General features: G+C 45.7%; 2 protein-coding genes across 3 annotated transcripts; one reads left to right on the top strand and one right to left on the bottom strand.

Moving 5' to 3' along the window:
* Nucleotides 1-1,601: 1,601 nt before the first annotated feature.
* On the top strand, nt 1,602-3,151 carry LOC125517407. The gene is made up of 2 exons (XM_048682601.1): nt 1,602-1,770; nt 1,946-3,151. Exon 2 carries the CDS (start codon nt 2,100-2,102, stop codon nt 3,039-3,041), a length of 942 nt encoding a protein of 313 aa, XP_048538558.1. The 5' UTR covers nt 1,602-1,770; nt 1,946-2,099; the 3' UTR covers nt 3,042-3,151.
* A 184-nt stretch (nt 3,152-3,335) lies between these two features.
* LOC125517408 (50S ribosomal protein L7/L12) lies at nt 3,336-5,328 on the bottom strand. 2 transcript variants are annotated; one of them, XM_048682602.1, is made up of 2 exons: nt 5,167-5,328; nt 3,336-4,254 (listed from the first exon to the last, which is right to left on the bottom strand). In XM_048682602.1, exon 2 carries the CDS (start codon nt 4,183-4,185, stop codon nt 3,607-3,609), a length of 579 nt encoding a protein of 192 aa, XP_048538559.1. In that variant the 5' UTR covers nt 4,186-4,254; nt 5,167-5,328; the 3' UTR covers nt 3,336-3,606. The 2 variants fall into 2 exon arrangements, with proteins under 2 accessions (XP_048538559.1, XP_048538560.1); XM_048682603.1 differs by having other exon boundaries at nt 3,336-4,249; nt 5,167-5,325.
* Between the last annotated feature and the right edge of the window lie 20,164 nt (nt 5,329-25,492).

The following is a 25,492-nucleotide window of genomic DNA, read 5'->3' on the forward strand; positions in this document are numbered from 1 at the left end:
TCAAACCAACATGATGAAGTGACTAGTTGAAATTTTGGTGTACCCTCAAGAATGTTTTTCTTATTATAAGAGACCGTTTTGGCCTGTCCTTTGACACAAAAGGATTGGCTAACTTGATGCACTTTATTTACCGTTACCATTATTTGCTCGTTACAAACTATCTTGCTATCAAACTACTCGTTACTTACAATTTCAGTGCTTGCATAAGATTACCTTGATGAAAACCACTTGTCATTTCCTTCTACTCCTCGTTGGGTTCAACACTCTTACTTATCAAAAGGACTACGACTGATCTTCTATACTTGTGGGCCATTAGCCGGTTGTGGCCTTGGTTGTTCACCCCAACACCGTGCGAGGCCTCGGCCAGGGGTGGCGCGCTGGAGCAGCGATGGGCACGGCCAGCGCGGGCGACGATGGGCGAGCACCGGCAGGTGGCGACGAGACCACGTGCGGGCTGCTGCGGTGCGGCGGCGCGGGCGTGTGCGGCAGCGGCAACTAAGGATGACAATTTTACTCATGGGTACGGGTACCCGCGGATACCTTACCTGCATGGGCAGGGTATGGGCACAATTTTATACCCATTGGTAGTATCCATTCCCTATCCGTTAAGTCATGGATAGTGTATAGGTATAGCGTTGTACCCATGAATTTACACATACGCTACCCATCTATACCGACATCTTACTTGTCGGACTAATGTTATTTCGTGAAGTTTGTAGTGAGCTTGTGAACCTATGTTAAAGTTGTCACCAATTGTCAATTTGAATTGAGATAATTGTCTTGTACTCATCTACCTGTTATTGAGTTGAGATAAAAAAAACTGTCAAATGTGTTATGGACTGAATGTAAAATTATGAATAATTCGTGTACTATTTGATCTACTCGTTGGGTACCCTGTGGGTATGGGTACCCATCGGGTATGGTCACGGGTAAAGTTTTGTACCGATGGGAACGGGTATGGGTAGAATTTTTTACCCATTGACTGGATGGGTATGGGTATGGTATTGCTCTACCCTTCTCATACCCTACTCATTGCCGTCCTTACACACACACACACACGCACGTGCTACCTCTATGAGCACCTTCAATACACTGGGCCGGCATCACATCTGGAGATTGACAAGAGTCACCACAGGCGACTCCATAGTTAATGGAAACGTCTTCTCCCACACAACGAAAAATCAAAAAAAATACGAGCACCAATGCAAAACCCTGGTGGGCTGGTTCCATCACAAAGAACCTAACCCATGAAGATACGGTTTTGGCATGCTCTCTCACGATGCCAAACAATCACATACACTACTCTATGTTTTCTGGGTTTTTTTTTTTGTTGCAGGGAACACTATGTTTTGTTGGCATCATGGTGCAGAAAAAGATTGTCCCCGTTTCGAAAAAAGAAGAAGATTGTTCAACTCCATACCACTTCCCAAATGACACTCACAGAAGAAGGGGCTCTCACTCCCTCTGCATGGCTACATGGGCACCGACCATTTCTTAGCTCGTGTTCTCTCCCTGTTCTATTTTCATGGCGCGTCCAGTGCATATACCACCACCACCACATAAATAGTGCCCAGCTGACAACGACGCGCGATCGTTGGCCGTCAAAATCTTTTTTGGCAAAACCATCCAATTATTCTTCGTTCCCGTCAACCCCCTTTCTCCATAGCCTCCGCCCAAGCCGGAGTTTCTCCATTTTCCTCCCACGATTGATCAATTTCGTGTTCTCGAGACCAGATAGGCGCCCGCATCCGACTGCGAACGCCAAGCCACGTACGTGCATTTTTGTTTTGTTTTGTTCGATTTACGATGCCCTTGTCGCTCTTGCATGCTGCCCGTAAAAATCAATCGCCGAATTTTTTTTGGTACTATTTCGTTGTCCGCTTGATTGTTATATTTTCTATATTTGTTTAATTTGTTTAATTTGGCATCCCACACGTACATGCAGCCCATGACGATCGAGCATGGCGGAGCCTCCTTCTTCTTGATCGATCGCCGTTGCTGTTGACGCGACAAGCGGCGCGTTCCACGCCGATGTGTTTCCTCTTGTCCTAGCTAGCATAGGGAGAGGGGGCCGATCTGATCTGATCTGTTTCGGCGAGATGCACAAGCGTTCCAAATCCTGCGAGCCGTCCAGGAACGAGCAGCGCGGCGGCGTCCATGGGCCCACGGCCTCCGACGACTCGATCACGGGCAAGGTGGCGTCGTCCTCCTCGGCGACGGTGCAGTGCTCCACGATGACGGTGTACCTTGTCAGGATCAACGGCACCGAGCACCTCGTCACCGCCGTCTGGAACAAGAACATCATCAACCAGTCCTTCACCATCACCATCGATCGCCACGGCGACGGCACCGGCAGCGGCAGCGGCGACGACGGGACGCTCAGCCTCAAGGTGGAGCTGAAGCCGTGGCCGTTCTGGAGCAAGAAGGGCCTCAAGAGCTTCTTCCTCGACGGCCACCGCTTGGACGTCTTCTGGGACCTCCGGTCGGCCAAGTTCCCGGCGAGCAGCCCGGAGCCGGCCAGCGGGTACTTCGTCGCGTTGGTGAGCCAGGAGCAGGTCGTGCTCACGCTCGGCGACCTCAAGAAGGACGCCTACAAGCGGAGCAAGTGCCGGCCGTCGCTGGAGGACGCCGTGCCGTTGTGCCGCCGGGAGACCGTCTTCGGCAGGCGCAGCTTCGTGGCGCGGGCGTGGCTCGACGCCAGCAGGAAAGATCGCGACATTGTCATCGAGGTCTCGCTAGCCGGGCCAAGGGAACCGGAAATGGCGATCACGGTGGACGGCCGCGCCCTGGTGCAGGTCAAGAACCTTCAGTGGAAGTTCCGGGGCAACGAGACGGTGCTCGTCGACCAGTCGCCGGTGCAGGTGCTCTGGGATGTGCACGACTGGATCTTCGCCGGCCCGGGCTCGCAGGCGGTCTTCGCCTTCAAGCCGGGTGCTCCGCCGGAGGTCGACAGCGACGAGGCCGGGTTGGAGAGCGGGAGTGGCATTCCGGGCGACCCGGCGGATTACAGCTTCTTTCTTCATGCATGGAAGACGGACTGAGGCTGGGACAATCATCTTCTTTTACTTCCATGTCTTTTACTTTCATGTACTGCCGAAACGGATTCGTTTATATGAAAACGGATAGCTTATTCAAAAGGAACTTCAAATCAGTAGGCTGGATGAGGATATGCTAAGAATATTTTCCTGGTAAGTATTGGGGCAAAGCAGAACAGGATGTGACATATATGGAACATTTCCTTGTAGCTACAGGTTCGCTATAAAAATCGCAAGGCGTTTCAAATCAAACACCAAAAGGCCGTGATTTAAAATGATTCACAATACATACCACCGACACAAACAAAAGGTATCATCATCACATTCATAAAAATGGTGTCAGACATTTCTTCCGCCCAGTTGTAGTATCAACAGGTGATCCGTCAAGAAAGAGATATGTGATACTGAAAGAAAGTCTTATTCTAGAACACCAACGTAGCAACTAAATATCTAGTTCGCATCTCGCTTCCGTTACCTGTCACAGAATATAGATCCTCTGACATCGAATGCTCCATCATGCTAACAAAATCAGAAAGAGAAAAAAGATTTGTGATGTCCAGAATCTGATTCTTCACTCCATCACAGCAACACCACCAGCTGCCTTGATCTTTGCGATGATCGCTTCCGCTTCCTCCTTCGTGAGTGACTGCTTTAGAATGACAGGGGCCTTCTCCACCAGCTCCTTTGCATCCTTCAGCCCCAAATCAGTAAACGTTCTGATCTCCTTGATAATCTTAATCTTTGCAGCAGCGTCAAATTTCTCCAACTTGACATCGAATACTAACTTCTCAGCCTTTTTCTCTTCAGACTTCGCGGCGCCAGCACCTGCACCACCTTGAGAACCCATACTAAAACCCTGGCCAGAAATTGCCTGTGGTGCTGGCTGGTTCAGCCTGAGAAGGAGAGCTGGAGCTATCTGCTTGATCTCCTCAGGAGGAAGAGCGGCAATGCGGTCCGCTAGACCCACAACTTTCTCTGATGCTGGTGGCATAGGCCCATATGGGTCATAGACTTCAGGATACTTGTACCTCTTAGCACCAGTGTCTTTTGCGGCCTCGGTGCTGTGCAGACGAGCCAAAACTACTGAAAGTCGACTTGTGGATGACTGTCTTGAACAACATAGTCGTCTTGCTATGGAAGACAAACTCATCCTACTGTCAACTAGGTATTGGCACAAAAATATAGCAAGGGAAGGAGAAGAAACTAAAGATTGGCTGCCCTGCAGAAGAACAAAAACGAAATTAACACTAAATATGATCCATGGAAATGTACTGCGTAACTAAATGCATTTTTAATTAATAAATAACCTCTAACGCGCAAGAAGAAGCATATGTGTCGTTTTCTAAATAAGAGCAGCTAAACAGAAGTGGACAAGTAATGGTAACTGACGATTTAGAGAAATGGAATATCACACTTGGAACTAAATGCGCAGCATAACTCAGCTGCCAGAAAAGAAGACTATTTTCCACCAAACCCTTTCTCACATTACCTAGAGAAATACATACTTTAGCGTCCCCCAGTTCTGAAATTCCATACAGCAATAGACAAGAGCGAGCAACATAAGTTCCTCTATTCCATGAGAAGAGAGCTCGGCCCTTCGCCATGACTGATAGGAAAAGTACATGAACTGGGGGATTCAATCTCTGGCTAGGGAGTCACCCAACGAGCCGGAACATTACAGCTCACCCAGTGAATGGCCGTAATGAATCTCACGGGCCAAGATTATGAACCAGACCTACAGGGCAATTTATCTGCTAAATCAAATGCTTTGAAATGACAGCGGGGTGTGAGCAGCAGATGCCCACCCTAAAACCTAAAACCCTCACCCATGGCAAGGGACATGAAGCCCTCCTAGACCACCTCAACTAAAACTTCATCAGGTGTCAATCAGCGCATCGATCTCACACTCCCAAATCTTCACTAGTTAACCCAGGGGCGGACCTAACGAAATTTCCGGAAAATAAACTGCTTTTGGTAATATATGCTACTCCGCCGCGCAGCAAACAAACCCGCAAGATTGATGCCCCACCACGAGGATGTTGGCGGCGGATCTCCGGCGGGAGCTGGCCTTCCGCGCGGCGAAGGGTGACACGCGGAGGGCGGCAACGGAGGAAGGGGAGAAAGGGCTCACCGCGCCGGCCGCCGGAGAAGGGGTGCGAGATCTGGCGCGCCGCGGAAACGAAGAGGAGAAAGGGTCTCTGGCGGCTGGTCCTGGCGCTCGCTGAGCTCGGCCGAAACGGGGAGCGAGAGGGGAGAAGATCCGGGCGGTGGTGTGTGTGTTGCGCTTGTTGGGCTGTCGAGTGTGGGCTTGGAATGTGATTTTGGGCCTACTATTATAAGATGGAGAAATAAACTGAACTGGTAAAAAAATCATTTTATCATAAAAAGGAAAAGGTCAGAAAAATGGTAATCACTATTTAGGAGACACCCCTTCTTTTATGAAATGGAACACCCGATTCCAATATCACATTGGCGCAATCGACACGATGACCGTCGGACCATCACATCATTTCGAAGGTCACCGACACGAGCCAGACGTTGTTAGAGTGTGGGCTAGATTATTACAAGCTCTTGGAGAATATGTACAATAAATGCAAATAAAATTCAACCAATGAAAGAGGCAAAATCATTAGTTAAAGAATAACCCTTGTGGGGTGATTCAACGTCCCTTTTTGCACGCGACAAGTGATCGACTTCGCGCGGAGGTCGATCTCTGGTGTGCTTCGGCTTTGTGTTCGACATGTGGCGGAAGGAGAAGGGGTCGCCCTTATTTTTCATCTTTTTCCCCTTTTTCTATTTTCGGTGTTGATATGCTCCACCAAAGGGAGCATGGTTGTGCTTCGTCACACCCTATGCTCACGGCGATGCACATCCAAGCTCCACCTGTGGGTGATGGAAGAGCCTTGCGTTACCACGAAATAGCGGCAGAAGTGCACAATTGGGAGCCACGGCGCATGCCCCGCATTTCGGTGGAACAAACTCCTAGCTCTCTGGAGGAGGAGGATGCAACGATGGAGGTGGCGTGTTGCTGCTGCTGCATACAGCGTGCTAGAGTTGGCCGCACTCGCTGCTGGTGGTGTGTGTCACTACTGGCTCTGACGTTTTTGGAGAGAGAGACTTTTTTTCTTGAAGGGTCCCACATAGGTGACATGTTTTTCTTTTTTTCCTTTCTTTATTGGTTGGGTAAATGGCAATTCCATCGGTTTGTTTTGGATTTTACAAGGAGGGGCAAAGTGGTCCAAAAAATGTGTCACTATAATGCTCGTAGCCCTTTGGTGGGATGAAATCATACCGAAAGGGAAAAAACATAAGACGAGCTAACGATCTTGGGTGGGATCAAGGGTTTTTTGAAATTAGAGACAAAATAAACGGGTGTGCCCTAGGCTAGAATGTAATTGTCCCCAATAAAAAGTCCTCTTCTATGTGACCACATGGGACTGGTTACCAGACCCCACATCATGAGTAGTGTCGTGGAATTGTCACGGCAGATGTCCTAGAGCAAGGACTTAGTCGTAGGGCCATCGCACTAGGAAGCTTAAAGGGGTTAATCGGGACAAAGGACACGAGAGGGTTTTATACTAGTTCGGCCCCTTACGATGAAGGTAAAAGCCTACGTCTAGTTGGGATTGGTATTGCTCGAGTTTCGATCACCAAGAGGCTCAACTCGCCGGCTTGGTTATCGATTTGTTGTTTCTTGCCCTAAGCCGCCACCGGGTCGTCCCCTTATATACATGGGTTGACGCCTGGTGGCCTACAGAGTCCCAGCCGACTCATAATCGTGTCCGGCTCGGTGACTTCCTTTACATGCCTTTCTTTACAAGTCTTTCCTTACATACGGTGGTTTACAATATCGGGCCTTAAGCCGCCTCCATGCCTTTGGGCCTTCTATAAGGTTTAATAAACTATCGTCTTGAATGTTTACTGGGCTTCTAGCATAACCCGCCATTAGGGCTGACCCGGCCCCTCCTGGGCGGGTCATGTCTGATAATAATATCCCCAACATTAGGCCCCAGGTTGACTTTGAATTTCATTCTTTGTCAATCTTCAATACTTAGACAAAAATCCACCTTCTTATCTTCGTTGAAGTTTTCGTAACCCGCCGTGATGTCATCTCTTGAAAATGCAAATAACTTTCATGACGTCATCTCCCAACGGATCTTTTATCTTTAATGCTTCCCGAGAATCGAGGGGTCTGTGTAGCTAGATAACCATTATTCGACTTTCCTCGATTTTCGCGTCCGTCTGTTCACATCTTCCTTATAAATAGGCACGCCTCGGCCTTCTCATTCTCCTCTCTCGCTTCGTCTTCTTTCTCTCGCGCACCCCCTGCTGCTCGAGCTTCGCCACCGCCGCGCTTCACCTCCATCTCCGTCGACGTTGGCCGCTGCATCAACCTGAACCGATCCAGAGAACAGCGGCGACCTCCACAGAAGACCTGTGACTGTAAGTTCTCTTCTTTTCACTTCTCAGATCCGCACTTAGGGTTTCAAGATTCTTTCGTGTTCTTCCGAGTTCATCGCAGTCCCTTGTAGTTTTTTCACTGTAGGCCTCTTCTTGATCCATATATATATATATATATATATATATATATATATATATGCTCGTGCGGTAGTGTTCTTGTGCCTTTTCTTGATCCATAGATCCCTTTCTCTGTTTCGAAGGCTGCATTTAGAACTTACATACTCTTCTGCGCTGAACTTTTTTAGGTCTAGAATTTTTTCCATTTTGAATAGCCATTTGGTCTAGAATAATACCAAACAATTTAGGAAACTTGTTTGTCTCAACACTTAGCTGAAATTGCCTTCTTCAAATATCTGTAGTCATGGCGGCTTATCATGTCAGCTTAATTTTCCTTATATGTCATTAGCCCTTAACTAAGCCGCCATTACTTGTTTGCATCTTCATCACTTAACTGTCAATCTCACCATTAAACTGAACCGGCATGTTGCTTTTCTTTTCAGTTCTTCTTTGCACATCATGCCGTCCAAAGCACCAACCATCTGTAACTGAGTTCCCTCAACCGTAACTGAGGAACGTTTGAAAGAGTTCTTCACCATAGGATTTCTGCCAGCGAAAACCGTCATGTCTTACCGTGCCCTGACTCGGAAGAACGGCCCAATCCAAGAGACGGTGAAGTAATTGTTTTTACTAACCACATGAACCGTGGCTTCTCACCGCCCGGCTCAAAGTTCTTCAGAGAGGTCCTCCACTTTTTCAAACTCCACCCTCAAGATATCGGGCCAATTCCGTATCTAACATCTGTAACTTCCAAGTGCTCTGTGAGGTATATCTTCAACAAGAGCCGACCGTGGAGTTGTTTAGAGAATACTTTTATCTGAATCGGCAGAACGAGTGCACCAACGGCCTCAGCTTAGAACTCGGAGGCATCTCAATTCAGCGCCGGCAGGGTGCTATCTTCCCTCTCATAGTCTTACCAAGTCACCCAAAGGACTGGAACCAGACTTGGTTCTACTGTCAAGACATTTTGCCGGCGAACGAGAAGCCACTGCCGGGTTATCGCCCTGATCGTCTTGACTCCAAGTCCGCACTTCCCGACAAGCTTACTGCCGCTGAACGCCAGAGGCTGATACCCTCCATCAAAAGGATTAATGCTTTGTTAGGGAACGGGTTAACTGGAGTTGATCTGACCCGCTGCTAGATCTCATGGCGGGTCATCCCTTTAAGCCGTTGATCAAAGCTGATGTATGAGTATGGTGGAGGCCCGGATGACTCTCTTCGTCACAGCCCCGTTCAATTAATAGAAGAAGATATTGTTTCAGTGTCAACTCTTCTGGTGAATGGGAAATACGAAGATTGCAGTGTCGTCGGGTTAAACCCCTTCTGCCAGCTTAACCCGGTGCCAAAAGTAAGGATATTGTTATTTCTCTCCTTTGTATTTTCCCAGCCGTATTGTTTTAATACTTGCCTGACTCTTTATCTTGTTTTTACCTATCTGCAGGCCAACTCTGACTTTTGGAAAGTTAAGTATGACAACAAGGCTGCCAAGAAAGCGAAAGCCGCCACCATAAACGCCAAGAAAACGACCCGGAGGTCGAAAAAGAAGAAAAAGAACACTGCTGAAGATTGGATGAAGCTTGATGACACATCTGATTCGGAGGTAGCCCTTGATTCCCTTGGCCAATTTTTTAACAATCTTATTGACATTGATCCTTACCAGGATGACACTGGGGCCAGTCAGGCTGTGGAAGCAGAGGTAACTATCATTTCCTCCGACTCAGAGCCCTTGCCAAGACAAAAAGTCCGACGAGTGATCAGTAAAGTAAGGTTTTCTAACCCTTTAGCTCACTTGGATCCCAACTTTCGTTTGAAAAAGCAGCAACATGAAAGCCGCCGTCAAGCTCGGACTGAAGATGAGCCGGCTGTCGTTCTTCAACAAACTCCTCAGAAACGCCCAAATGAGGTTTACTTCTTTCTGTCTTTAACTCTGTTTAATGGATGCTTCCCCTTGTATTACTTTAACTCTATTTTATCTTTTCAGGAGGTGTCTCGCTCTTCTGGCGACTCATTGCAGACGCAATTTCCGGCCTTTAAGACTGCCCCTGGGTAATGAAAAATCCTCATGTTTTCTGGGTTGTTCAAATTGTATCTTTATACTGACAATCCTGCAACATTTTTCTTAGTGGCCAAGCTAAATCCAAGAAGGCAAAGGTAGCTAAACCGGCGGAAGACCCGCAGGTGCTTGCATCTGACCCGGCCAGGCCATCTTCTCCATTAACCGACGCTCCAGAAAACCCGCCTGTTGATGTAGAAGCAAATCCTCCTGAGCCGTCGTTTGATGAGACCACTGTGAACCCTTCTGCTACTGGACCATCAAGCTCAGCCAACCCGCCATCACCGTCTGCACAAGACGTTCAGATCACCGGGAGTCGCTTTATTAAACCAGGGAATCCAACTGTGCTGGCTCAGTGTACTACGAAACAAGAGGCATTGGAGAGGCAGAAAGTGCGCTTTGACGTTGCCAATTACGACCATCTAAATGCCAACAATATTTTATCCGGCTATCTCAGCCACGTGCACTCCAGTCGCGACCCTGAGATCGAAATGATCAAACAGTTGCAGCTGAAATATGAGGTATGTTCTTCCGGCTTATCTATATTCCTTCAGCCCCCAAGTCTTCAGATTATGAGACAACCGGAATGATCTGTAGACTTTAGCATATAGGCCAAGACCTTTACCTTTGATTTTCTTGAATTCAATAAAACAGAACAAAACTTCACTTGTAGTCCCCAAGGGCTGGTTCTTTTTGGTCATAAATGAGCCGGTACCTTAAATTGTTTTGTACCGTATTCAAAGAACTTAATATTCCGGCTTAACCTTGAGAAACTTGTTGAACTGCATACATTAGCCCCCAAGTGCCAAGTGTTGTTACTTTGTAAAGTATTTGGGACTTAAAGTATGTCTGTAGAGTCATAAGAAATTGTTTTGGCATACATTAGCCCCCAAGTGTCAAGTGGTTTTTTGTAAAGTACTTGAGACTTGAAACTTGATATTTGAGCCTTTGAGCAAAATTTGGACTTATCTGAATATGTATTCTTGCATAATGCCTTATCTGAACTAAACTCGCAATTGACTGATGCGAAGACCTGGCTAGCAGGTCAGGAAGCAGAAATCAAGTTTGCTAACTCCAAATTGCAAATAAGTCTCTCTGTGACGGAAAACTTAAAAACCAGTTTGGCTGCCAAGAAGAAGACCTGGGCAGAGGAAAAAATACTTCTGACACAACGCGCTGAGAGAGCCGAAGCAGCCCTTGAAGAGGTGTCAACAGAGCTGAACGGCTTAAAGGGCCGGGTGTCTCAAATGGTGGCCGCCATCTTTGGTAAGCCGTCCGTTTTTAATCTTATGTACTTTTTGCTGATCCGGATTGTAAGACGCCAGCTGACTTTGTTTTTTAAAACATGCGCAGGCCCACGAAGCAAGAACCTGAGCCAAGATCCTTTGATTAAACTGAAGGCAGTGTACACTTTAGTAGAACAATTGTATATTGGTGCACAACGGGCACTTGCCGCCATCTCTCCTGCCAATCAAGGACCCAACCGGCTTAGCGACATTCTGAAGAAACTATCAATCCTGCCTGCCAGATTTCATGAAGTGAAGCGCTCCTATGCGCGAGCCGGGGCTTTGACTGCCCTGAGCCGCTCCAAGGCTTGGGTGCCAGACCTAGACCTGGCGGGCGTGGCCAGAGGCTATCCTACCGTGAAGGAAGATGGATCTCCCTTTGAACAGGATGACTTCATGGCTTGCATGCGCGGAGTCTAGCCTCAGGCAACTACCCTTGGAGATGATACCAACATTGACAAATATCAGCTGGGTTTTGATGCTGAAAATAGGAAGATGGCGACTCCCTCGTACAAGGTGACAGATTTGATCCCGCCTGTAAGAGAAAATACATTTGCCCTGGAAGTTGACCCGGCAGGCCTGATCGACGATGAAGCCGAATTTGTCACCGTGAATGGTTTTGACTGGTCAAAACCCAACTTCTAGCCAACAGAGGGCGGTGAACCGGCGAGGGAGGAGTAACAACCATCTTCATTGGCTTTATAAGTAGCCGTGTAATAGTTTAGCTGTGAAAACACTGAATGCCTTGCTTATGCCATCATGCAGAAAACACTGTGTGTGACTCTGTGTTTCCTGATGGCAATATATGCATTATATTTGATGATTGTTTCTGCAACACTTTAACTCTGTTCCCTGTAGATACAAGAGAAAAGACTGGCTTGGCGGCTTAGAACCGAACGGGTTAAAACACCCGGCTTATATCCAATATGTTTGTCACAATAGAAAACAGAAAACAAATATAAATAAAGGACAAGGGCTGAAACTAACTCTTTAGTTAATGCAACAGGTAATTACATATAAATAATAGCCATACTTGTACCTTTGATCCTTAGACCATCGGCTTGAGTAACCCGGGTAATGAAGTTGATAACTCAATCTTTCTGAGAAATCAATGCCTTTGAATACTTTAATGATCATCATACCTTGGTAGCTTTGTTGTCAAATAGCCAAGTCGGCGAAGAAGATCATGCTAATTATTTGTAACAAGAAACTCCAAGGCAAATAACAGTTAACAAGTATGATTTAACCTTATATTTAAAGGTTGGTGGCTTCTGATTCGAATACGATCAGTAAACCGGACCAAAGGGGTTAAGCTAGGGTTCGAATACGACCATATAGCCCCCAGTGGCTGTGGCGTTGTGCCGATCAAGAGGGTACCAACAGCTATGTTCTCTTTGGTTTGAATATGACCTATGTTTGAATAGGAAGCCCCCAAATGACCTTGAGAGGTTTTTAACGACCCTGATTCGAATACGATCCAAGTCGGACCCAAAAGGGGTTAAGCTATGATTCGGATACGATCAAGAAGCCCCCTAGTGAGTTTGGCCTTGAGCCGATCAAGAGGGTTACGACAGCTATGTTCTCTTTGGTTCGAATACGACCTATGTTTGAACAGGAAGCCCCCAAGTGACCATGATAATTGCAGCTAGATTCGAATACAATCATAAGCCGGACCAAAAAAGGTTAGACTTGATTCAAATATGATCAGCTCCTTAATAGTCATTTGAAAATAAGAAATAACAAAGATGCATAATCTTTGAAAAGAAAAGAGACCGATGGTCTTACTTTATTGCTTTATCATGGTATATACAATGTTAAAGTATGTACATGATGAGAGCCGGTGGCTCAGGTGTAGTATGGTCGAAGTTGAGCGATGTTCCACAGCCGGCGGGTCTCCTCCTCTGATTACGTGAATCTTTGTGCTCTCGAACGTCGATGAGGTAATACGACCCGTTGTTTAAATTCTTGCTGACCACAAAGGGTCCTTCCCAAGGTGGGGTTAACTTGTGCGCATCTGACAGATCCTGGATGAGCCGGAGCACCAGGTCGCCTTCCTGAAAAGTCCTGGACTTGACCCGACGGCTGTGATAACGGCGCAGGTCCTGTTGATAAATTGCTGATCGAGCCGCTGCTAAGTCTCTTTCTTCATCCAACAAGTCAAGTGCATCCTGTCTGGCTTGTTCATTATTAGCTTCAGCATAAGCCGCCACACGGGGCGAGTCATGACGGATGTCACTAGGCAACACTGCTTCTGCTCCATAAACCATGAAGAAAGGTGTGTAACATGTAGACCTGTTAGGCATGGTGTTGATACTCCACAACACCGAGGGTAATTCCTCTACCCAACAACCCGGCGTTCGCTATAAGGGAACCATAAGCTGGGGTTTGAGACCTTTCAAAATTTCCTAATTGGCTCTCTCAGCTTGACCATTGGATTGAGGATGAGCTACAGAAGAAACATCAAGCCGGATATGCTCACGTTGACAAAACTCCTCCATAGCCCCTTGGGACAGATTAGTGCCATTGTCAGTGATAATGCTGTGTGGAAAACCAAAACGGAAGATCACCTTTTTCATGAACTGAACCACCATGGCCGCATCACACTTACTCACTAGCTCCGCTTCAACCCACTTAGTGAATTTATCAACTGCCACTAAAAGATGTGTCTTTTTATCCTTAGACCTTTTGAAAGGTCCCACCATGTCAAGCCCCCAGACCGCAAACGACCAAGTGATTGGAATCATCCGGAGCTCTTGAGCCGGCACATGCGCTCGTCGTGCGAACTTTTGACATCCATCACATCTGCTGACCAGATCCTCTACATCAGCGTGAGGCGTCAACCAGTAAAAACCGTGACGAAAAGCCTTGGCCACCAGAGATTTTGACCCGGCGTGATGACCACAATCGCCTTCATGGATCTCACGAAGTATTTCTTGACCTTCTTAGGGGGAAACACACCGCTGAAACGCTCCGGAGACGTTGTGATGGTATAGTTCTCCATCCAAAATCGTCATTGACTTACACCGCCGTGTTATCTGTCGAGCCAGGGTCTCATCCACTGGCAACTCTCCCCGAGTCATGTAAGCCAAGAACGGTACTGTCCAATCTGGGATGACATGAAGAGCCGCCACCAACTGCGCCTCCGGGTCAGGAACAACTAAATCTTCTTCTGTGGGCAACTTGACAGACGGGTTATGCAAAACATCCAAAAAGGTGTTAGGTGGTACCGGCTTATGCTAAGACCCCAACCAGCTTAAAGCATCAGCCGCTTCGTTCTTTCGCCGGTCAATGTGCTCCACCTGATAACCTTTAAAATTCCCTGCAACGACATCAACCTCCCGGTGATAAGCCGCCATGAGAGGATCCTTAGAATCCCACTTGCCTGATACCTGTTGAGCCACTAGATCTCAGTCGCCAAGACATCTAACCCGGCTCAAACTCATCTCTTTTGCCACTCGAAGACCATGGAGCAAGGCTTCGTACTCTGCTGCGTTGTTAGTGCAAGGAAACATCAACCGTAACACATAACAAAATTTGTCACCTCGCGGAGAGGTTAACACAACTCCAGCCCCCGAGCCTTCCAACTGTCTGGACCCATCAAAATGAATAGTCCAATACGTGTTGTTTGGTTTCTCTTCTGGCATATGCATCTCTGTCTAGTCATTAATGAAGTCAACCAGTGCTTGAGATTTAATCGCGGTACGTGGCACATACTTCAACCCATGAGACCCAAGCTCAATCGCCCACTTGGCGACTCGCCCAGTGGCTTCTCTATTTTGAATGATGTCTCCCAAAGGAGCAGAGCTAACCACGGTGATTGGATGTCCCTGAAAATAATGCTTAAGCTTCCGGCTTGCCATGAACACCCCATATACGAGCTTCTGCCAATGTGGATATCGTTGCTTGGATTTGCTACGTCTTGAGCTTGCGTTGGTTTTCCCCTAAGAGGAAGGGATGATGCAGCAGAGTAGCGTAAGTATTTCCCTCAGTTTATGAGAACCAAGGTATCAATCCAGTAGGAGCCCACGCTCAAGTCCCTCGTACCTGCACAAAGCGATAGCTACTCGCAACCAACGCGATTAGGGGTTGTCAAGCCCTTCACGATCACTTACGAGAGAGAGATATGATAGATAGAATATTTTTGGTATTTTTGATATAAAGATGCAAAGCAAAAAGTAAAGGAAAAGTAAATAGCAAAACAATATAAAAAAGTGATGGAGATTGATATGATGAGAATAGACCCGGGGGCCATAGGTTTCACTAGTGGCTTCTCTCAAGAGCATAAGTATTCTACGGTGGGTGAACAAATTACTGTTGAGCAATTGATAGAATTGAGCATAATTATGAGAATATCTAGGCATGATCATGTATATAGGCATCACGTCCGTGACAAGTAGATCGAAATGATTCTGCATCTACTACTATTACTCCACTCATCGACCGCTATCCAGCATGCATCTAGAGTATTAAGTTAACAGAGTAACGCCTTAAGCAAGATGACATGATGTAGAGAGATAAATTCATGCAATATGAAATAAACCCCATCTTTTTATCCTCGATGGCAACGATACAATACGTGCCTTGCTGCCCCTTCTGTCACTGGGTAAGGACACCGCAAGATCGAACCCAAAGCTAAGCACTTCTCCCATGGCAAGAACTACCAATCTAGTTGGCCAAACCAAACGGATAATTCGAAGAGACTTGCAAAGATAACCAATCATGCATAAAAGAATTCAGAGAAGATTCAAATATTATTCATAGATAGACTTGATCATAAACCCACAATTCATCGGTCTCAACAAACACACCGCAAAAAGAAGATTACATCGAATAGATCTCCACAAGAGAGGGGGAGAACTTTGTATTGAGATTCAAAGAGAGAGAAGAAGCCATCTAGCTACTAACTATGGACCCGAAGGTCTGAGGTAATAAACTACTCACACTTCATCGGAGGGGCTAGGATGATGTAGAAGCCCTCTGTGATGACGGCCCTCTTCCGACGGAGCTCCGGAACAGGCCCCAAGATGGGATCTCATGGATACAGAAAGTTGCGGTGGTGGAATTAGGTTTTTGGCTCCTGTTCTGATTGTTTGGGGTACGTGTGTATATATAGGAGGAATGAGTACGTAGGTGGAGCACCGAGGGGCCCACGAGGCAGGGGGCGCGCCCTAGGGGGGGCGCCCCCCACCCTCGTGACCACCTCTTTGATCCCTTGCAGTAGGGTCCAAGTCTCCTAGATCACGTTCGGTGAGAAAATCACGTTTCCGAAGATTTTATTCCGTTTGGACTCCGTTTGATATTCTGTTTATCCGAAACACTGAAATAGGCAAAAACAGCAATTCTGGGCTGGGTCTCCGGTTAATAGGTTAGTCCCAAAAATAATATAAAAGTGGAAAATAAAGCCCAATATAGTCCAAAATAGTAGATAATATAGCATGGAGCAATCAAAAATTATAGATACGTTGGAGACGTATCAGGCATCCCCAAGCTTAATTCCTGCTTGTCCTCGAGTAGGTAAATGATAAAAAGAGAATTTTTGATGCGGAGTGGTACTTGGAATAATTTCAATGCAAATCTTCTTAATTTTGGTATGAATATTCAGATTAGAAAGATTCAAGACAAAAGTTTATATTGACATAGAAAATAATAATACTTCAAGCATACTAACAAAGCAATTATGTCTTCTCAAAATAATTGGCCAAAGAAAGTTATCCCTACAAAATCATATAGTCTGGCTATGCTCCATCTTCCCCACACAAAGTATTTAAATCATGCACAACCCCGATGACAAGCCAAGCAATTGTTTCATACTCTAACTTTTTCAAAACTTTTTCAATATTCACGCAATACATGAGCGTGAGCCATGGATATAGCACTATAGGTGGAATAGAATGGTGGTTGTGGAGAAGACAAAAAGGAGAAGATAGTCTTGCATCGACTAGGTGTATCAACGGGCTATGGAGATGCCCATCAATAGATATCAATGTGAGTGAGTAGGGATCGCCATGCAGCGGATGCACTAGAGCTATAAATGTATGAAAGCTCAACAAAAGAAACTAGTGGGTGTGCATCCAACTTGCATGCTCACGAAGACCTAGGGCAATTTGAGGAAGCCCATCATTGGAATATACAAGCTAAGTTCTATAACGTAAAATTCCCACTAGCATATGAAAGTGACAACATATGAGACTCTCTATATGAAGAACATGGTGCTACCTTGAAGCACAATATATGAGACTCGCTATATCATGGTGCTATTTTGAAGCACAAGTGTGGAAAAAAAGGATAGTAGCATTGCCCCTTTTTTATTTATTTAATTTTTTGGGCCTTCTTTTTTTTTTCTTTGGCCTTCCCCTTTTTTTGGGACAATGCTCTATTGAATGATGATCATCACACTTCTATTTATTTACAACTCAATGATTACAACTTGATACTAAAACAAAGTATGACTCTATATGAATGCCTCCGGCGGTGTACCGGGATATGCAATGAATCACGAGTGAAAAGTATGAAAGAATTGTGAACGGTGGCTTTGCCACAAATACTATGTCAACTACATGATCATGCTAAGCAATATGATAATGATGGATGTGTCATGAGGAACTAGATGGTGGAAAGTTGCATGGCAATATATCTCGGAATGGCTATGGAAATGCCATAATAGGTAGGTATGGTGGCTGTTTTGAGGAAGGTATATGGTAGGTGTATGATACCGGCGAAAGTTGCGCGGTATTAGAGAGCTAGCAAAGGTGGAAGGGTGGGAGTGCGTATAATCCATGGACTCAACATTAGTCATAAAGAACTCATATACTTATTGCAAAAATTTAGAAGTTATCAAAGGAAAGTATTACGCGCATGCTCCTAGGGGGATAGATTGGTAGGAAAAGACCATCGCTCGTCCCCGACCGCCACTCATAAGGAAGACAATCAATAAATAAATCATGCTCCGACTTCATCACATAATGGTTCACCATGCATGCATGCTACGGGAATCACAAACTTCAACACAAGTATTCTTTAAATTCACAACTACTCAACTAGCATGACTTTAATATTATCACCTCCATATCTCAAAACAATTATCATGCTTCAATATTTTCTTAGTATTCAACACACTCAAAAGAAAGTTTCACAAATCTTGAATACCAAGCATATTGTTATTAGGCAAATTACCATGCTATTAAGAGACTCTCAAATTAATTTAAGTGAAGCATGAAAGATCAATAGTTTCTTTAAAACATATCCACCACCGTGCTCTAAAAGATCTAAGTGAAGCACACAGAGAAAAATTATCTAGCTCAAAAGATATAAGTGAAGCACATAGAGCAAAATTATCTAGCTCAAAAGATATAAGTGAAGCACACAGAGCAAAATTATCGAGCTCAAAAGATATAAGTGAAGCACATAGAGCAAAATTATCTAGCTCAAACGATATAAGTGAAGCACATAGAGCATTCTATCAAATTTTAATTCATGTATGGCTCTCTCAAAAGGTGTGTACAGCAAGGATGATTGTGGCATCCTAACAAACAAAGACACAAATAATACAAGACGCTCCAAGCAAAACACATATCATGTTGGTGAATAAAAATATAGCTCCAAGTAAATCATCGATGGAAGTGGACGAAAGAGGGGATGCCTTCCGGGGCATCCCCAAGCTTTGACTTTTTGGTGTCCTTGGATTATATTGGGGGTGCCATGGGCATCCCCAAGCTTAGGCTCTTGCCACTCCTTGTTCCATGATCCATCAAAAGAATTCACCCAAAACTTAAAAACTTCACAACACAAAACTCAAAATAGAAAACTCGTGAGCTCCGTTAACGAAAGAAAACAAAAGACCACTTCAAGATACTGTAATGAACTCATTATTTATTTATATTGGTGTTAAACCTACTGTATTCCAACTTCTCTATGGATTATAAACTATTTTACTAGCCATAGATTCATCAAAATAAGCAAACAACACACGAAAAACAGAATCTGTCAAAAACAGAACAGTCTGTAGTAATATGTAGCTAGCGCAAGATCTGGAACCCCAAAAATTCTAAAATAAATTGCTGGACGTGAGGAATTTATCTATTAATCATCTGAAAAAAGAATTAGCTAAATATCACTCTTCAAATAAAAATGACAGCAGTTCTCGTGAGCGCTAAAGTTTCTGTTTTTTACAGCAAGTTCAACAAGACTTTCCCCAAGTCTTCCCAACGGTTCTACTTGGCACAAACACTAATTAAACACAAAAAAACAGAGGCTAAATAATTTATTTATTACTAAACAGGAGAAAAAATCAAGGAATAAAAATAAAATTGGGTTGCCTCCCAATAAGCGCTATCGTTTAACGCCCCTAGCTAGGCATAACAAGCAAGGATAGATCTAGGTATTGCCATAGCAATAAGATAGATTGGTGAAACTCATTTCATATTATCTACGTTCGGCAACAAGTTTTCTTTGAGGCAAGCAAAAGTAATCAAAATGATTAAATTTAATGGGACAAAAGTCCCCAAGATCAACCTTGGGAGGTATAGGTTCCTCCTTTGGTCCTTCATAATGCACCACCAATTCATCATTATAAGCATTCTTTTGATAGAACTTTGTGAGCCTATATTCAAGAGAATATCCTAGTTCATTATTTCGAATAGCCAAATCATCATTAAGATCAGAAATTCTATCAACTAAAACATTGGTAGGAACCTTTCTTCTAAGATTTTCATTGAAAGCAACATAATCTAGAGATTGAAAACGCATTATTTCTTCTTGATCAAAGAGGATAGCCTCTATGGGAGGACGGCAAGCGTCCACCCTATAATGCGCAAAGATTTCTTTGGCTTCTCTTATTATGAATCTAAACACATGAGACAAAAAGATAGTAGCGGCACGCTTAACAGAAGAATGCTCAATATTAGAAAATTCCAGAAAAATCCTTTGTATAGAAGGATGCATGTGCATGAATTGTCTTTCAAGTTCAACTACAAGCATGGCAATAGCGTCCGCAAGACTACTAGTTCTGTGAAGGATATAACTACCCATAGAAGGTAAAGCACCGACACAAGTATTGAATAACTCCTTTTCCAATAATATTACCACTACCAACACGGAATTTTTTTGTATGAAAGATGGTAGGTTCTTTAGCAGGAGTATCAGAATTTTCCATGATATTGTTATCGCCCAAATTGGCAATAACTTCCCCAGTTTTAGACATAATGACAAGCAGGCAAACAAGCTAACACACAAGCAAACAAAAAGGCAAATAGATAGGGAGGATAGAGAGAGAGGGCGAATAAAACGGCAAGGGTGAATTGGGGGGAGAGGAAAACGAGAGGCAAATGGCAAATAATGTAATGCGAGAGATAGGGATTGTGATGGGTACTTGGTATGTTGACTTTTTGCGTAGACTCCCCGACAACGGCGCCAGAAATCCTTCTTGCTACGTCTTGAGCTTGCTTTGGTTTTCCCCGAAGAGGAAGGGATGATGCAGCAGAGTAGCGTAAGTATTTCCCTCAGTTTTTGAGAACCAAGGTATCAATCCAGTAGGAGCCCACGCTCAATTCCCTCGTACCTGCACAAAGCGATAGCTACTCGCAACCAACGCGATTAGGGGTTGTCAAGCCCTTCACGTTCACTTACGAGAGTGAGATCTGATAGAGAGAATATTTTTGGTATTTTTGATATAAAGATGCAAAGCAAAAAGTAAAGGAAAAGTAAATAGCAAAACAATATAAAAGTGATGGAGATTGATATGATGAGAATAGACCCAGGGGCCATAGGTTTCACTAGTGGCTTCTCTCAAGAGCATAAGTATTCTACGGTGGGTGAACAAATTACTGTTGAGCAATTGATAGAATTGAGCATAATTATGAGAATATCTAGGCATGATCATGTATATAGGCATCACGTCCGTGACAAGTAGATCGAAATGATTCTGCATCTACTACTATTACTCCACTCATCGACCGCTATCCAGCATGCATCTAGAGTATTAAGTTAAAAACAGAGTAACGCCTTAAGCAAGATGACATGATGTAGAGAGATAAATTCATGCAATATGAAATAAACCCCATCTTGTTATCCTCGATGGCAACGACACAATACGTGCCTTCCTGCCCCTTCTGTCACTGGGTAAGGACACCGCAAGATCGAACCCAAAGCTAAGCACTTCTCCCATGGCAAGAACTACCAATCTAGTTGGCCAAACCAAACGGGTAATTCGAAGAGACTTGCAAAGATAACCAATCATGCATAAAAGAATTCAGAGAAGATTCAAATATTATTCATAGATAGACTTGATCATAAACCCACAATTCATCAGTCTCAACAAACACACCGCAAAAAGAAGATTACATCGAATAGATCTCCAGAAGAGAGGGGGAGAACTTTGTATTGAGATTCAAAGAGAGAGAAGAAGCCATCTAGCTACTAACTATGGACCCGAAGGTCTGAGGTAAACTACTCACACTTCATCGGAGGGGCTAGGATGATGTAGAAGCCCTCTGTGATGACGGCCCTCTTCCGGTGGAGCTCCGGAATAGGCCCCAAGATGGGATCTCGTGGATACAGAAAGTTGCGGCGGTGGAATTAGGTTTTTGGCTCCTGTTCTGATCGTTTGGGGGTACGTGTGTATATATAGGAGGAAGGAGTACGTCGGTGGAGCACCGAGGTGCCCACGAGGCAGGGGGCGCGCCCTAGGGGGGCGCCCCCACCCTCGTGACCACCTCTTTGATCCCTTGCAGTAGGGTCCAAGTCTCCTAGATCACGTTCGGTGAAAAAATCACGTTTCCGAAGATTTTATTCCGTTTGGACTCCGTTTGATATTCTGTTTATCCGAAACACTGAAATAGGCAAAAACAGCAATTCTGGGCTGGGCCTCCGGTTAATAGGTTAGTCCAAAAAATAATATAAAAGTGGAAAATAAAGCCCAATATAGTCCAAAACAGTAGATAATATAGCATGGAGCAATCAAAAATTATAGATACGTTGGAGACGTATCAGGATTCAATTAGCACCTCACTGACGTAGTAAGCCGGCCGTTGAACTCGATGCTCCTTTCCAGCCTCCTTGCGCTCCACCACAATAGCCACACTAACAACTCATGAGTTGGCGGCCACGTATAATAGCAGCGGCTCTTTCTCAACTGGAGCAGCCAGGACCGGCGGCTCAGCAAGCTGTGTCTTCAAATCTTCAAAAGAAGAGTTTGCATCATCGCTCCAAACAAAATCATCTGTTTTCTTCATCATCTGATACAGAGGCATTGCCTTCTCCCCTAACCGGCTTATGAACCGGCTCAAAGCAGCGACACGACCCGCCAGTCGTTGAACGTCATTGATGCATGTTGGTTTGGCCAGGGATGTAATTGCCTTGATTTTCTCTGGGTTAGCCTCAATACCTCGGTTAGACACCAAAAAACCCAAGAGCTTGCCGGCTGGGACTCCAAAAACACACTTGGCCGGGTTAAGCATCATTTTGTAGACCCGGAGATTATCGAAAGTCTATTTCAGATCTGCGACCAAGGTTTCCTCCTTCCTGGATTTTACCACTATATCATCCACATAAGCATGAACATTACATCCAATTTGATTGTGAAGACAATTCTGCACACACCGTTGGTAAGTCGCCTGGGCACTCTTCAGCCCAAAAGGCATAGACACATAGCAGAAAGCTCCAAAAGGAGTGATAAAAGCCGTCTTCTCCTGATCTTTGACTGCCATCTTGATCTGATGATAACCAGAATACACATCCAAAAAACTCAAACGTGCGCAACCCGCCGTATCATCAATGATCTAATCAATATGGGGGAGGGCAAAAGGATCAGCCGGACAAGCCTTGTTCAGATCGGTGTAATCCACACACATACGCCAGGTGCCATTCTTTTTTAGTACAAGCACCGGGTTGGCTAACCACTCTGGGTGAAAGACTTCTACAATGAACCCAGCCGCCAAAAGCCGGGCCACCTCTTCTCCAATGGCCTTGCGCCTTTCTTCATTGAACCGTCGGAGAAATTATCTGATAGGTTTAAACTTTGGATCAATATTGAGTGTGTGCTCAGTGAGTTCCCTCGGGACACCTGGCATGTCTGAAGGTTTCCATGCGAAGATGTCCCGGTTCTCACGGATGAACTCGATGAGCGCGCTTTCCTATTTTGGATCCAAGTTAGCACTGATGATGAACTAGTTGGATGAGTCGCCAGGCACAAAGTCAACCATCTTGGTGTCATCAGCTGATTTGAACTTCAACACCGGCTCATGCTCTATTGTTGGTTTCTTTAATGACGTCATGTCTGCCGGGTCAACATGATCTTTGTAAAAATTTAACTCCTCTGTTGCACAGACAGATTCAGCATAGGCAGCATCACCTTCTTCACACTCCAAAGCTATTTTCCGGCTCCCGTGTACTGTAATGGTGCCCTTATAACCCGGCATCTTAAGCTGCAAATACACATAACACGGCCGAGCCATGAATTTGGAATAAGCCGGCCGTCCAAATAGAGCATGATACGGGCTTTTGATCTTAACCACCTCAAAGGTTATTTTTTCTGCTCTGGAGTCATACTCATACCCAAAGGCTACTTCTAGTTCAATCTTACCCACTGGGTATGCCGACTTGCCAGGAACCCCACCGTGAAAAATAGTGTTGGATTGTTTAAGACTCTTATCAGTCAATCTCATCCGGCGGAACGTCTCATAGTAGAGGATGTTGATGCTGGTGCCTCCATCCATGAGTACCTTAGTGAATTTGTATCCACCAACCTGAGGCGCCACCACCAAAGCCAAGTGACCCGGATTATTGACCCAGGTGGGTGATCCTCTCTGCTCCACACAATAGGCTGCTCTGACCAACGTAAGTAACGTGGAACCGCCGGCTCAACGGCATTGACGGCCCTCTTGTGAAGCTTCTGGTCTCTCTTACATAAGCTAGTGGTGAATACATGGTATTGCCCACTATTCAGCTGCTTCGGGTTGCTCTGATATCTAGACTGCTGCTCCTGATTACCTTGGCCGGGTTGCGGATTATACCCTCCTTGGTTACCAGGATGGCCCTGACCGTGGAATCCTCCTCCACCTAAGCCGGCGCCCAGGCCTTGGAAACCACCTCCACCTGAGCCGCCACCTGGGCCGTGACCTCCATCAAACGCGTTTGAATTTTTAAACGCCTTCATGATCGTACAATCTTTCCACAGGTAGGTGGCTGGCTTCTCCCGGGTGCCGTGCTTTGGACAAGGCTCATTCAATAATTGCTCAAGGGTGGGACCTGACCCGCCCGACCGAGGGGGTTGTCTGCCCTTGCGCCGTTGATTTTCGCCCTGTGCATTGGTGTTAGCAATAAACTCATCAGCCTTATGTTTATTACCTCCTTGATTAGCCGGGTTATGCTGGTGACCCTTGCCGTTGCCGTTCTTCTTTCCCTTTGTTGCCTTTTCTTCGTCAGACACCGGGTCCTTGGTAGTATCAGAATCAGCATACTTGACGAGAGCCGCCACCAACGTTCCCATGTCATTACAGTCACGCTTGAGCCGCCCCAGCTTCTGCTTCAGAGGTTCGAAACGGCAATATTTCTCCAACATTAAGACTACTGAGCCGGCATCCATCTTATGAGATGAATGTATTATCTCCTTGACCCGGCGCACCCAATGGGTTGTGGATTCACCATCCTCTTGCTTGCAATTGGTCAGGTCCACAATCGACATAGGCTTCTTACACGTGTCTTTAAAGTTTTGGATGAACCGGGCCTTCAACTCCGCCCATGAGCCGATAGAATTGGGTGGCAATCCCTTCAACCAAGTACGAGCTGTTCCATCTAACATCATAGTGAAATACTTGGCCATTGCTGCATCGCTGACCTCCAATAACTCCATAGCCATCTCATAACTCTCAATCCAAGCCCCGGGCTGTAAGTCAGCTGTGTAATTAGGCACCTTACGAGGCCCCTTAAAATCCTTTGGCAAACGCTCATTACGTATGGCCGAAACCAAGCAAGGAACGCCTCCGGTTCTTGTGGCCACTCCTGCCTTGATCGAGGTAGCTGGATAAGCCGGAAAAGTTTGATGAGCCGCCTGATCTGCTGCCATTTGAACTGCTCGTTCCGCCTCTTGTCGAATCCTCTCCTGATCCGCCAAGTTAAGGGCTCCAGCCTCCACCGGCTCATGCCTGTATGGCCGGTTGTGGCGTTGAGCGTTGCTTGACATATCTGCGGATTCCATATGCCTACTGTAACTCGGGCTCCGGCTTGGGCGCGGAGTTGAATGGATCCTGTCTCGACTGTAGGAGTATGCATCCTGCTGCGCCAGAGCTGTTTGAAGAAGTTCTCTTACCCTCCATGTTTCAATTGCCGCCGGTGAGTCACCTTCCATCGGAAGAGCCGCCAGACGAGCCGATGCTGCGATGAGGTTTTCCAAAGGGTTGGAGAAGTGACCCGGCGGCGTTGGGACGTAATGAGGTGGAGCGGTAATTATACAAGGTGGATCCATGGCACGCGGCTGGACCGGTGCGCCGGGTGTTGTAATCCGGGGTGCCTCCGGCGGGTTACTTCCTCCGGCTCCGGGTGTGTGAAAAAGATTCCTAGGATTGAGAGTCAGAGGCAGACGTGATTGGGTTTTCTGATGCCTCCTC

Source organism: Triticum urartu, chromosome 6, assembly GCF_003073215.2.
Source record: "Triticum urartu cultivar G1812 chromosome 6, Tu2.1, whole genome shotgun sequence".
NCBI lineage: Eukaryota > Viridiplantae > Streptophyta > Magnoliopsida > Poales > Poaceae > Triticum > Triticum urartu.

Coding starts and splice junctions, on each gene's coding strand:
- LOC125517408 (XM_048682602.1), bottom strand. CDS start 4,185: ATGAGTTTGTCTTCCATAGCAAGACGACTATGTTGTTCAAGACAGTCA.
- LOC125517407 (XM_048682601.1), top strand. CDS start 2,100: ATGCACAAGCGTTCCAAATCCTGCGAGCCGTCCAGGAACGAGCAGCGC.